This window comes from Callithrix jacchus, chromosome 3 (assembly GCF_049354715.1).
Source record: "Callithrix jacchus isolate 240 chromosome 3, calJac240_pri, whole genome shotgun sequence".
In the NCBI taxonomy this organism is placed as follows: Eukaryota; Metazoa; Chordata; class Mammalia; order Primates; family Cebidae; genus Callithrix; species Callithrix jacchus.
Window position 1 is genome coordinate 126248698 of NC_133504.1, and position 14169 is coordinate 126262866.

Sequence of the window (14169 nt, forward strand, 5' to 3'; positions counted from 1 at the left end):
AAAATCCATTGCCAAATCTGAGGTTATGAAGATTACCTCTAATCTTCTAGAATTTAGATTTCTTAGTTTGTTCTAAAAAATTTAATCATAAAATAGGAAGTGCAAAGTTTCTGATCATTAGAGAAATGCAAATCAAAACCACAATGAGTTATCATCTCACGCAAGTCAGAATGGCAATTATTAAATGGTCAAGAAACAACAGATGCTGGCAAGGCCGTGGAGAAACAGGGACACTTTTACACTGATGGTAAAAATGTAAATCAGTTCAAACACTGTGAAAGACAGTGTGGCGATTCCTCAAGAATCTAGAACCAGAAATACCATTTGACCCAGCAATTCCATTACTATATACCCAAAGAAATATAAATCATTCTATTATAAACATATACGCCCACATACGTTTACAGCAGCATTATTAACAATAGCAAAGACATGGAACCAACCCAAATACCCATCAGTGACAGATTGGATAAAGAAAAGGTAGTATATTTACCCATGGAATACTATACAGCCATAAAAAAGAATCAGATCATGTCCTTTGCAGCGTCATGGATATTACTGGAAGCTATAATCCTCAGCAAACTAACACAGGAACAGAAAACCAAATACCACATATTCTCACTCATAAGTGGGATCTGAACAATGAGAATACATGTACACAGGGAGGGGAACAACATACACTGGGGCCTGCCACAGAGGGCAAGGATAAAGAGCATCAGGACAAATGGCTAATACATTCAGGGCTTAACACCTAGATAACAGGTTGATAGGTACAGCAAACCACCATGGCACACGTTTACCTATGTAACAAACCTGCATGTTCTGCACATGTATCCTGGAAATTAAAATTTTTTTTTGAAGTATAAAGTGTCAGCTATAAATCTCTACTAATTGTGTGTTGGTTGTTCTATTGTTTTCATCAATGTCCTGTGACATAAATTGCTTCACACACTCATATTATCAAATTGGACCTCCTTGGAAGTGATAGCCCCTGAGGCCAGTATTGGAGATTTGTTCTGACCCCAGGGGGGCTCCTCACAGCTTTATCTATCCCTATTCCTTTCCAGTAATCTAGCCACACTACAGCTTAGACTGTATCTCCAATGAATCCATCAGCCCCCCTCCCCCATTGCCTTTCACCACAACCTTCATTACTTTTTTGTTGTAAATGAAGTAAGTTTTTTGTGGGAGAGATTCAGGGCTCTCTATGCTAGAGCATGCTTCTCCTGCCTGGCGAAGTCTTTGAGATGTTGGTCTAGTTCTGTCTGCTGGTGGGCACAATGTCGCTTCTCTCTAGAAGACCCCCGTCACTTTAGACATAAGTACTCAGTGGAGGGGGAAAGCATCAGCCCCAGGACCCCTTGGCTTACCTCTCTTGACCTAGAAACCCTGCCCACAAGCCAATGCAAGAGCAATCAGGATTTAAATATTCTCAGCAGTGCCATGCCCAAGTTGAACCTACATCCTATCATCCAGGGCTGCACAAAATAGAGCAATGACTTCTTGGCCACACTCACCAGGAACTTAGCCTCAGCAAAAGTAGGTGAGGGCAGGAGGAGAAAAGCTGTCATGCTGCCCATCTTGGGAAGACAGCCCTCCATTGAGAGATAGGGGTAAACAGAGCCCTGTTCTCTCAGTTATATCTGTCTTGTTGAGCTGGGAGGCAAGAATTAAATGAACAGATCTTGGTTCAAATATCACAGATTTACTTTTCTTACCAAGTGTGGTAGATTTCCTTAAGTAAATGATTTTTTCATTTGCTATATGACCCTAAAACCATTTCCAGAGAATGGAAATGATTCTTTTTAAGATAATTTTCACCCATTTCACTAGAGAATAAGTCCATGAAGCTCCTCACACTGTCATGCCAAAAAGGGGAACCATGGGATTTCTTTTTGGGGGTAATGAAAATGTTCTAAAATTAACATAGTAATGATTCCCAAATCTGCAAATACACCAAAACCCATTGAATTTTGTACTTTAAACAGGTGAATGTTATCATATTTAAATTATATCTCAGTAATTCTGCTTCTTAAAATATATTTTAAGAGAGAGAGAGAGGGAGGTATATGAGGCTTGCCTAAACGTGGCTACTAAGTTGTTGAGAATAAAAAATAGAGACTGGAAGTCAGATGGTGCTAAAAGACATTGGCACTCCCATCCACCTAGAGTGGAGAGACCTCATTACGAGCTTTTTTACTCCCAAGTATCCAGCTAAGACTCCAGGAAGACTACACATTGGAAGACTATACCTTAATACACTAATAGAGAAAGGCCTTTTGTAGATTCACCCTCACAGTGTCTAAAATCCAAGTCCTTACAAGAGCTATAGGAGATTGAGTTTGGAGGTTGAGTCCTCCAAAAGTTAGAGGGCCTTGGGAACCACTGTGTGCCCTCCACACAATCGCCCTAAGAAAAGACAAATCTAGCTCACACAGGTTCAAGATGATTAACCAGTAACTGAAGTGTCAAGATGATTGATTAACCAGTAACTGAAGTGTCAATAGAAACAAAAGTAAAATTTTTACAGTAAAATAACAGAATACAGTCTTTGTAATATATCTTGAACAATGTCTATTGTACAGTAAACAAAATTTCTGTACTTGTAAAGAAACAAACAAAATCATTCATGGCTCAGAGAATAATCAGTCAACAGAAACCAACTATGAGATGGTGCAAACACAATATGTACTAGACAAAAATTAAAGGCTGTTTTAATTTATAAAGTGAAAACTTTAAAAGATAATCTGTTGGAAGAATTAAAAGTAAATATAGTCTTAAGTGAATAGATAGGGAATATCAGCAGCAAAATAGAAAATGTAAATTAAAATAAAATGGAAATTCTGAAATGAAAAATGCTAAACTTATTGAGTAGAATTGGGGATATCAGAAGAGCAATGAACTTGAGACTAATGAGTAAGAACTATTCCATCTGAAGAACAGAGACAACAAAGGTTGAAGAAACTGAGCAGGCACCTGTGGGTTAATATCAAGTGGTCTAACACAACACTGGGAATATAAGTCTTAAGGAGAAGACAGGAAGAACAGAGCAGGAAAGAAATAATCGTTAGACATTTTACAAATTTGATTTTTAAAAATTGACTTATGAGAAGCTCAATAAATGCTTATCAAGACAGATATAAAGAGAATCATACAATGCATATCCTAGGATAGTCACTGAAAACCAAAGACAAACTAATCATCTTAAAAGCAACCAGAGGAAAAAAAATACTGCAATCAGGACAGCAATGAAAAGATTAACTGCCAACCTCTTAACAGAAGATAATAAAAAAACATGTTTATAGTGCTTAAAAAACTTTAAGTAAAAAGAATAACTTTGAAAGAAATGTTGATAAAGCTGGAATAAACACAAAGTATTCAAAAAATAGTACAAAGGATAAGACTGGTAAATGATATTATACTGTTGTAAGCTTTTTAAATGTGGGAAATGTGATATAAACATATGACATATGAGATGTGAAAATGTGAAGAAAAAAACTTTCAGGTATAAAATAGAAAGTGAAACATGTAGGACAAAAAAACCAATAAACTTTGGAATACTGAAGATGAATCTTATCAGCCCTAGAAAATCTATTACATTTTAACAAAATTAATGGCTTAAAAATCACAAATGCTAAAATAAAACAATATTGTCAACTGAGACAAGAGAGTCAGGAAATGAACAAAAAAGGAACAAAATACAGAAGAAAAAAGTGGAAAGCAAATATATCAAAAAATAGTAAGAATGTACATTCAAAACCAATCATACCAATAAGAACATTAAACATAAATGAACTAAACACGCCAAGATTATGTCTTGATAAAACAAGCAAGTATGAATGCTTTTGTCAAGAGCTTCACTTTAAACACAAAGACACAACTAGATTGAAAGTAAAAATATGCAAAAAGATTACCATTACATTAAGTATGAGAAAGCTGTCATGGCTATACTATAAGGTGAGTACAAAAGTTTTTTTGGTTGGTGCAAAATGGTTTTTACCGTTAAAAGTAATGACAAAACTAATAAATAAAAATATGGGTTTTAATGGCAAAAACCACAATTACTTTTGCACCAGACTAATGGCATTAGACAAAATAGATTTCTAGAGAAAGTATTATCATAGATAAAGGAGGACATACTGATAAAAGGAATAACTTATCAGAAAGATAATCATTACAAATTTCTATGTGTATAATAACAGAGCTTCAAATTTAAAGAAGCGAAAACACAATAGATTAAAAACTATAAGGGAAAATGCTAAAATCCTCAATGGGAGTTGGAGATTTTAACACTCCTTTCCATTTTCTTGACCTTTCTAGCTTCCAGGAGATGACTGCATGTCTTGGCTCACAGACCCCTTCCATCTTCAAAGCCAGCCATCCTATCACTCCAAGCTCTGCTTTGCTTCTCACATCTCTTTCTCTCACTCTGACTTTCTGCCTGATTCTTCTAAACTTAAAGGACCTTTGTGATAACATTGAGACCACCCTAATAAGCCAATAAAATCCCTATAAAGGAAACTGATTAACTTTATCTGCAACCTCAATTCCCCCTTGCTAGGTTACATAACAATTACAGTTGCAGGGATTAGGGTGTGGGCCTCTTTGGTCAGCCATTATTCTGCCTTTTCCTGACTTTCTAGAGGCTCTAAAAAGAAATTCCTGAAAACAGAAAATTCATTTCCCCTTCAGTAAAGATAATCTCTTAGATCATCTAATATTTTAACTTATTTTGCAATGTGATCCCAAAAACTTTTTAAAACTCGCTCATATAACCCAATTTGTCACCTTCATTTATTCAAATTGCCAGTCCTTCCTCTTTAGAGTCCTATTCATTAGAGAATGTACAGAAAACAGCATTATTAGAAGCTCTTAACAAAGATTAGCCAGGTTATGAAAATTAACATTTGTTCTATTTTTGAGAACTCCATTCTATTCCTGGAAAATATATATTTAAAATCTAAATGCATATATGTACATTTGGAGACATCTATCAGGGTTGCTCACATATGGATGTTTTAGTATATATTGGCTTATTTTCTCATTCTCTCTGTATTTTATCCTTTATTCTCTTTTTTCTCCATTATCTCATTTTCTTTTTATCACCTTCTGCTTCTCTTTCTCTCCATATATAATTCAAAAACATACTACCATTGTTAATATTTATAAAAGTAATTACATAGTTTTAGTATTCAGACCTGTTTCTACAAATGACCTGGCTCCAGTGTTGGAAATAGTTCAGTAAAAAAATCATTATAAAGCAACTTCTTTTTAACTAACTGAACCTAGATATTTTTACTTAAGAATACTAAAAATACTTAGCTGACAGTTTAATAATTATGACTATATATTTAATGGTGAATATTATGGCATTCCTCATACCATTGAATAATACAGGTAGAAAGAGATGTAGCTGCCTGCCTAAGATTACCAGCCAAGTCTCATATGAACCTTGCTCCTGTACTATTTTTTAAATTCTGTTCTTTCTTGTTCTTTCTCTCTCTCTCTTCTTTCTTTCTTTTCTTACTTTCTCTCTTTCTCTCTCTCTCTCTCTCTCTCTCTCTGTGTTTTTTTTCAAGGAGAAGATAAAATTATTTGCATCTAGTCTGAACCATCATTTCTCCTAAATATCTATGGTTCTCTTCAGTGATGTATATTTCTTTATGAAAGTGTTTTGGGAATAGTAATGGTTATGTGCCAGTTTGTTAGTTATACAAGACCTCATAAACTACTATAGCCTTAGTAAACAGAGTCACAGCAGAAGTCAATTTATCTCTAATTGTAGCTCAAATTTTTATTTTAAAATAAAGGAATACATCTTGCTTAATAAATACATTTATATTTTTCAGCATTTTCTGAACTCCTGTACTCTGTTGAATGTATTTATATAACAGCTCCTTTTGTTTTAAAATACAAATAAATCATTTGCAGATTTGCATGAAAATTCAAGTAAACTTAAAAATAAACTGGCTTGTTCATGAAAACCATGATTACTCAAATTATACCTGGATTTCAATGAGCATAAACAAATTGCATAATTCTAGCATGGCCTTTCATTTCTAAATCCAGGGTTAACAAATTTCTCTAGACATTTAAAATCCTTTATTAAACTGATTATGACTGAGAATTTACCGCATTCAGTTTCTATCGGTGCTAGCTGTTGGAATACCAAAATAAAGGTGTTTTAGCCATAGTAGGAGCACTGTGGGAGAGCAAAGCACAGAGGAGGAAGACTCAGCACCACCTGGAAATTTTGGGTGTCTTCCAAGCTCCAGAGTCATGGACCCAACTGCCTACTCAAAATATCACCTGAACACATCTTCCTTCAAACTGTATGTCTTCTTTGGTGTCTTCTATTTCAGAGATTTGCATTAATATCCATGCACTTGCACAAGCTAGAAACCTGGGCATAACTTCTCACTCTTCCCTACTCAGTCAAAGTCTGCCTCCAAAACCACGTGATGATTCTGTCTCCAAAACTGTCTTGCCCCTCTGCCAGCACCACAGGCCACACTTCTGTCATCCCTCACTTGGACTTCTAAAGCAGTCTTCAAACTGCTCTTACTGTATCTACTCTTACCCCCTCTATTCTCTGCACCCTCACAACTCAGCACACTCGGCATTTTGTCTTCAACGTCTGTCTTCTTAGCTAGACTAGAAGGTCTGTGAGAAGAACCATGTAGATATTTTGACATAGTAGTACCAATAGCTTGCATGTTACTTGGTACAAAGTGGTATGAATTAAATATATGTTAAATGAATAAATGAACGGCTGACAGACAAGGGACAACAAACACATAAAACAGAGGAAGAGGAAAAAGAAGAATCTCAACAAAGACTATGGAAAGCTCAATAGTACAATGCGTTCAGTGAACCACAACTAATTCAGCTGTACTTAATTTTAATATACATACACAGCAAAGCATCCCTTTTAGAGGTAGGTAGCATGGATTCATGAACTTTAAGCACAGGCGTTGGCCTAAATTGTTTTAAATAGGGAGGCAGTAACACAGTCTTATTTGCATTTTTGATAAATAATTACAGCAACAGAGGGGAGAATGTTTAAAGGCAGGTTAGTTAGAATGCTTTTAATTGCAAATTCAGCAAGAAGCAGCTTAAGTAAAAAGAGATTTACTATAAGGATATTGGAATTTCTCATGGAAGTCAATCATAGATAAATGGCTGGGCTATAAGTGTATTCTGAAACCTGGATTATGCTTTATTACTCTCTATTCATCAACTTTAAGGGTATTATTACTTCAAGCTACTAATATCAATTTCATCAGGTCATTTATCAGGAAAAGATACTGATAGTGCATTTTAATAGTATAAAGACAACCTGAATAAAGAGAATACTCTCCCAAAATCATTCTGAAGAAGGTCATTTCTACAGAAGTATTCTAAGAGTTTTTAAGAAACCTGTAGCAACATTAAAATATTAAAGATACTGTTTTGGGCATGTGCAGTGGCTCGTGCCTGTAATCCTGATGCTTTAGGAGGCTAAGTTGGGCAGATTGCAAGGTCAGGAGTTCAAGACCAGTGTGACCATCATGGTGAAACCCCTGTCTCTACTAAAAATACAAAAATTAGCTGGGCGTGGTAGTGCATGCCTGTAATCACAGCTAGTCAGGAGGCTGAGGCAGGAGAACTGCTTGAACCTGGGAGGTGGAGGTTGTAGTGAACCAAGATCACGCCACTGCATTCCAGTCTGGGTGACAGAGCGAAACTCCATCTCAAAAAAAAAAAAAGATACTGTTTTGAAAAAGAGCAGTATTAGTGTTACCTTTTAGTAACTAAGCCTTCCTAAAGGAAGAGACATGGGATAGAGAAAAGAACTAAAGATAGGCTGTGTCTGCCACACAATTTTGCCTGGAACTAGCCCTAGTCAGGGAGAAATATGCTTTTCCTCTGAAGCCAATGGCAAGATAGAAAAGAGGAAAGAGGCTACTTCAAATCAGTGTTATACAGGAAAAACAGCTCCTGCAAAATTCTGCTTAAATATTCGATAAATGATTCTTGTTAAATACATACTTCTGTGATAAATCTCTGAGTTGCTGTAACTGCTGCTCTGATAGGCAATGTCAAAAGGTTTGATTTGGTCTTTTTCACCCATTTTTCCTCCATCGGACTTACTAGAGCAATCATTGTCACATGAGGCCTCTCACTTAGGCCAATTATGATTATTTCTTCCCAGTTTTAGAATCACAGTAAGCAATCAACATTTGAAAAATTAAGGATAGCTACATAAATGAGACGGAAAAAAGGCTTATATATTTAGCTTCTAGCCTGTTTTGCTGATTTTCAGTTAGAAAAACGTTGGCTGTTTGTTTAGAGATTTCTCAAGAGGACACATAAATGAGATGTTGCAATTCTTGCTACATGTAGTTTATCATTAAACGAACGTGGCAAATGTTATTGCAAAACAGAGATAAAGTTTAATCTTTAAAACAATGAAAGAATGAGCTGGTCTTAACTCTGTATTAAAATTTGTGGGGAATAATCTGAGTGTAGCTTTTTGAATGAACTAATCATCAGAAGATAACTGAAATATGGTTAAATAAAAGAGATACAGAAGTATAAATACATTATATTGTCTTACATAAAAATGAAAGCTGTAGCAATACACTAATGCGTTAGTTATTTCTCTGAGTTCTGGGTGTTTGAGTACTTCTTAAGTTTTTCCACACTCATTTGGAGTTTCATTTCCAAATAATTTGCCATAGAAATAAAATATATTTTTTAACTAACTTGCACAGTAAACTAGGAATTGGGCCAAAGGGAACAGAAAATTTAGATTTATATTAGTCAGAAAGTTGATCATTGAACGGGAGAGTTAGCTCTTGGACAGGAAATCTATCTCCTTGACCATATGGATTGCCACTGGCCTTACAGAGATACTTGTCCTTTGATCTGACATAGGTATATTTGTCCAGCTAGCTGGACTTATTTTCTGAAACTAACACCCAGGAATTTTCAACATAGATAAGAATCTGACTAAACATGTAACTGCTTAAATTGGTTTACTGAGATTTTGATGGACTCTGCCCTTGTAGACAATCCTTGGCTACTGAGTTGATAACGAAGTTTTAAATCATTTATCTGTGAGACCCTGGACACAGGGCTGGTTTTAACATCTTCTGCTGAGTTTCAATGGCCTCATTAGTTCCATCGACCTTCCCAGATATTATAAATTTGGAAAGCCAGCAGGAGGAAGTGGCAATAAGAACTAGAATAAGAGTAATAGGTGACATTAATCTATGTTACTACCTGACGGATGTTACCATGAGCCCTGCACCTGGATTATCTTAACCTGATAGCCATGCTGCGTCCAGTGTACTCAGTTATCACCACATTGCATATAAGGAAAATGAAACTCAGAGGGATTAATTTCCCAAGGTTACATAGCTACGAAAGCTGAGTAAGGATCTGATTTTAGAGTCTGTGTAACAACCTGTAACTGACCATTTCCTGAAAAGAGGACGACTACTGAAAAAAACAGGAGTGGAACTCATCTAATTCCAATGAATCATCTACCTGTGAATCTCTGGATAAGTCACAGAATTTACCCAGTGCTCAGTTCCCTCTTCTGTAAAATGAAGATGTTGGATTCCATGTCCTACAAGACCTCTCTGAGCTCTCAAATTACACGCCCATAAAATATACTAGATGTGAACTATTAGTAGAGGGAGCTTTAAAATTGCTGTAGGAAGTCCAAGATTTGCCACTAACTTTTTATCATTGGCAGTGGATGAACCATTTAATCTCTCCGGTTATTTGCCTCACTTCAAAGTTTATTTTTAATATATATGTCAGTGCTTCACAAAGTGTAACATAGCACATAAATACAAAGTACTATGCCATCACCTCAAAGAAAATTACTTTATAGCATCAGGATTATGAATTCTAGAAACTGTGCTGAATGGGCTTCTCCCTTATTACTTAGAACATCGGTTTGCAATATTTTAAGGTAATGCTTATTTGTAGTAGATTTAAACAAAGAGAGGAAGAGAGGTAAAGAGAGATAGTTTCCAATTTTCCACTTACACATGAGAAAGGTGGAATCCAAACAAGACACATAGCCCTATACAGGGGGAGAAGGTATCCCTTACAAATGTATTAAATAAACTTTAGTGAGGAACAGCAGTGATAAATAACCTAATACCTTGGCTCTTTTGCAGTTTGACAAAGTTAATGATTAAAATCTCCTAGGTTTTCCACTACAGTATCCCCAGGGTGTCTATTTACCTTGATTGTATCTCTTTGGGGCCAAGGATAATAGCCTCTTGCTTCTGTGTAGAGATTAATAATTGATTAGTTTATAGTCAGGAATCTTCGTAAAAGGAAACCAGTTACTTTTGGCTACCACCTTTTACATGATCACCTACAGGAGCCAGGAGGTGCCGCAAGACTCCCTGGTAGAAAAATGAAGAAGGCCCTGGTACTACTCCTGCTTGCTGTGGCATTTGGACATGCTTTAGAGAGAGGTAAGATTTATTTGTTGTCACCATTTACAGGAACTTTTACTGGTTTAATTTTATATTACCACTTAAAAATGAAATAAAAGGTTAAGAAACAGAAGAACTGGTGAATATGTTGGGGAGAGGGGTAAGGACCAGAGAGGCATTAATCAGAGCTCCACTATGCCATGTAATGTTGAATTGGAATAGACAAAAAAATCAAGACAAGCATCTTGTTAAAGAAAGAAAATGGAACTATACAATTTGCCAATTATCCCTCCCCTCTTTTTAATAAGCAAGACCTAAAGAGAATGATTTAAAATTAGACATTTGCTAATTGTTACAAGATGATACAAATAAAGACCATGATTCATCACTAAGCATTGATTCAGACTTCAAATATTCATTGCCATCAAGAGTATAAGATGCCAAGTAAATGATGCGTGATGTCAACGTAGAGATTTCTTTGACCCCTTTAGAGGAATCCTATACATGCAATATTTGAAAACGTACTGTTTTAAAAATACCCATCACATAAAATTTCTATAGCTATGAAACACAACCACAAATAAGATAATTGAGTTATATTTTTTATTAAAATTATTCTTCAGATGGTGTCTTCATCTTTGGGCAATGTTTCAAAACTTTTTTATATGATACAAACTGAGATAACGTGAAGTATACAACTTCATGAATTCTACAGCTGGAAAACTTTTCATCATTAGTTTCAATTTATTTTTCTGGCTGATTATTTAATGTTCACAAGGGAAATCTGCATTTACCCTGCTTTGTAAAATTAAGGTTTTCATTTAGTGCTGTCAGTTAACAGCCTCACCTAACTCGTATACTATTATTCATATTAGTAATATATTTAACCAGTGGAAAAAAATGTGTGTTCCCAGAAATTATCAGTTACTTAATGTGACATGAATAACCTTACTCCAGACTTCTTCTTCTTCTTAAATTTACTTTTCCTTGATCTTACTTTCATCATTCAAATTATTTTAACTCTTGTCTTACCCATCAATTTTTAAGTAAGTCGTGTGTCCTCAGGTAAGACTACAAAGTCTTTCCAAGATAGTGTAGAGTATAAAAAAGCAACATAAACTGTATCCCTTATAAGACCTCTGAATAGGCCACTTTCCAAGAAATCCTGAAGCCTTATTCTTTTTGCTAAGGCTTTGCTGGGGCAGATATCATCTTGAAAAATCCTACTGAAGCAGGTTCAGATCAGGATCTTTAAACATAGATGGTCCAATAATGGCTAGGAATTTGAATTATATGTAGAGGTCATAACCAGAAGCATGAATCACCATTTTAGACTGTTGACTCAATAGGTGTACATTGGCTTCACCTCAAAGAATGACAGTGTCCTTTGGAGAGGAACAGAAAGAGCATTCTGCATTCTCTATTTCAACATTCTCAGCAGTCCTCAGGTTCTGATGAAACAGATGCTAAAAACCACCAGTCAGACCCCTTGAAGATCTGAACTTTATTCTTATAACTCATGAGCTATGAGCCAGATGATATCTTGAGATATACATAATACACTTGGTAAGCATTAACATTCAATATTTGGGGGCAGTAGTTCTGATTTATTATTTCTCTATTCTCTAATACATGAGCATGACCCAAATACCAAGTCAGTAGTCTACTTAGAAGCTAGCTGTGTTTTCTCCCAGCTGGGAGTTATAAAGTGTACCAATTAAGGGAGTTCTGAGGACTCTTAGGTTCTGAGTAGACTTGGATTATGGGAGATTGGTTTGGATTGCAGTTTTCTCTGCATGTTATAGTTCTAGAGAGCTGACCACCCACGGCATTTACTTAAACACCTGTTCCAGAATATATTACATTCGAGACTTGTCTTGAAAAGAAGTTTCTGTAGCCAAACATACTTAAGAAATGAGTCATACATTATCCTTCTTGGTGGTTTCACAATCAATGCCTTTGTTGTCCTAAAGGTTATGAGAAACACTACCAGAAAGAAATTTAACTCAGAGTGTCTCAATACATTGACTCTTTTCGGAACTATTCTTTGGAAATCTTGGGTCTGAAATGGATAGTTACAGCTCAATCTTTACTGGACAGGCTCCAGTTAAGCCAGTCCTCTATTATCAAACAGCATTGGGAATCTTGTCCCCAACCCCTTTGGTATATCTTGGAGAAAAGAGCTTACCAAATCTGCTAAATCTGGATAGTGTCTTAAGAAAATGTTCACTTTTGCTACCCTGTGAGAAGCAAGAAGGCAGTGTTTGCCAGTTGCCTCCAAGTAGCTTCTTCCCCTAGGACTGAAATGGATGAAATACTAATACACAACATATCCTTCCCTCTTCCCTTCCAAAGAAACCAAGTAGCAAAGACTAGTGACAGAGCTACAAAATTATCAAAGTAATTATGCCAGCAGGAAATAAACCACTGCAGTTGATAAGAGTTGTTGACAAGAACAGGCTTTTATTATGAACATGTCCTTTTTTGCTTTAAGCATTTCATTTTCAGAACACACACACACACACACACACACACATATATATAAAACATTATACTAAACTGTAAGAAGAAAGTTCCCTTTGGGTTGGTGGGTGAGCTACACTTCTCCTTCTCTTTCTTCCCTGTCAAAACAGCCCTACACAAGGGCTGAAGTCATACAGGCAGCTAACGTTATCTCTGAGAGCAATGTTAACCTCCCTGAAAATCAATAGCAACGTTTCATCTTATTGATATTGGGTGTAATGCCACATATGCAGTCACCATTATGTGTGTAATAAAAGGATAAATGTACACACTCTGTAAAAGGCCACCAACTTAATCCACTTAGGATAGGAGGAAGATGAAGACACCTCTAAAAGGAATTGATGATACCCTTCCCCAATTGTTTGGTCACCTAACTTCTTCATTCTACCCATTGCTTTCTCTCTCTAATTTTCTCATTCATCCTGATCTGAGCACACGTCTAAGTCCTTTGTAGCCCAGGGCTTTGCATTAGCTCTTCCCTCTTCCTGGAATATTGATTGTCCAGATATTCTCATAGCTTCCTTTCTCACCTTCTTCAGGTGCCTACTCCAAGTCTACTTATAGAGGGGGCTTCCCTAACCAACCTACCACAAATGACACCTACCACTCTTTTACCTTCTATCCCCTTACTTGGATTATTTTTCTTCTTAGCACTTAGTACCTTACCTTATCACTGGTTGTTCATTTGTTTATTGTAACAAATGTAGAATGTAAGCTCTGAAATTAAGAACTTTTGTTATTTCCTGTAATTCCCAGTTATGGAACACTACTTGGCATTCAGTAAGTGTTCAATAAATTTTTGTGTAATATTACAAAATTGGGATTTTGTATACTTATGTCTACTATCAGACTCAGGTTCCTTAAAGATTGGTGGCTTTAGAGTTTTCTTTTATATGATGCCATACTATCTACTATCCCAGTAGATAGTCCAGGTGTCTGTGTATGTGTGAGTGTTTGTAGATAGATAGATAGGTACATATATATATATATTCATATGTATAACAATGGTCACGAACTAACTGGATTTAGCTAATAATAATAACTGCCAGGTATATTCTGCTTCCTAAGGATATAATCATCTTCACCTTACAAATGAGAAAACTGAGGAAGAACAGAGAGGATAAGCAACTTCCCAGGGAAGCAGGGATTCAAATCCATGTGGTCTGCATCCAAAGTCTCTTTCTTAAATCATGATAAAATA

At 35.9% G+C, this 14169-nt stretch overlaps 1 protein-coding gene across 1 annotated transcript in view; it reads left to right on the plus strand.

Annotated features, from left to right (window-relative positions):
- Positions 1-10347: 10347 nt before the first annotated feature.
- Positions 10348-14169, plus strand: part of GC (GC vitamin D binding protein) — a 40424-nt gene continuing 36602 nt past the window's right edge. Inside the window, exon 1 of the mRNA XM_008993199.3 lies at positions 10348-10484. Within this exon, the coding sequence (XP_008991447.1) occupies positions 10424-10484 (61 nt within the window). The 5' untranslated portion in view covers positions 10348-10423. The remainder of the gene's footprint in view (positions 10485-14169) is intronic.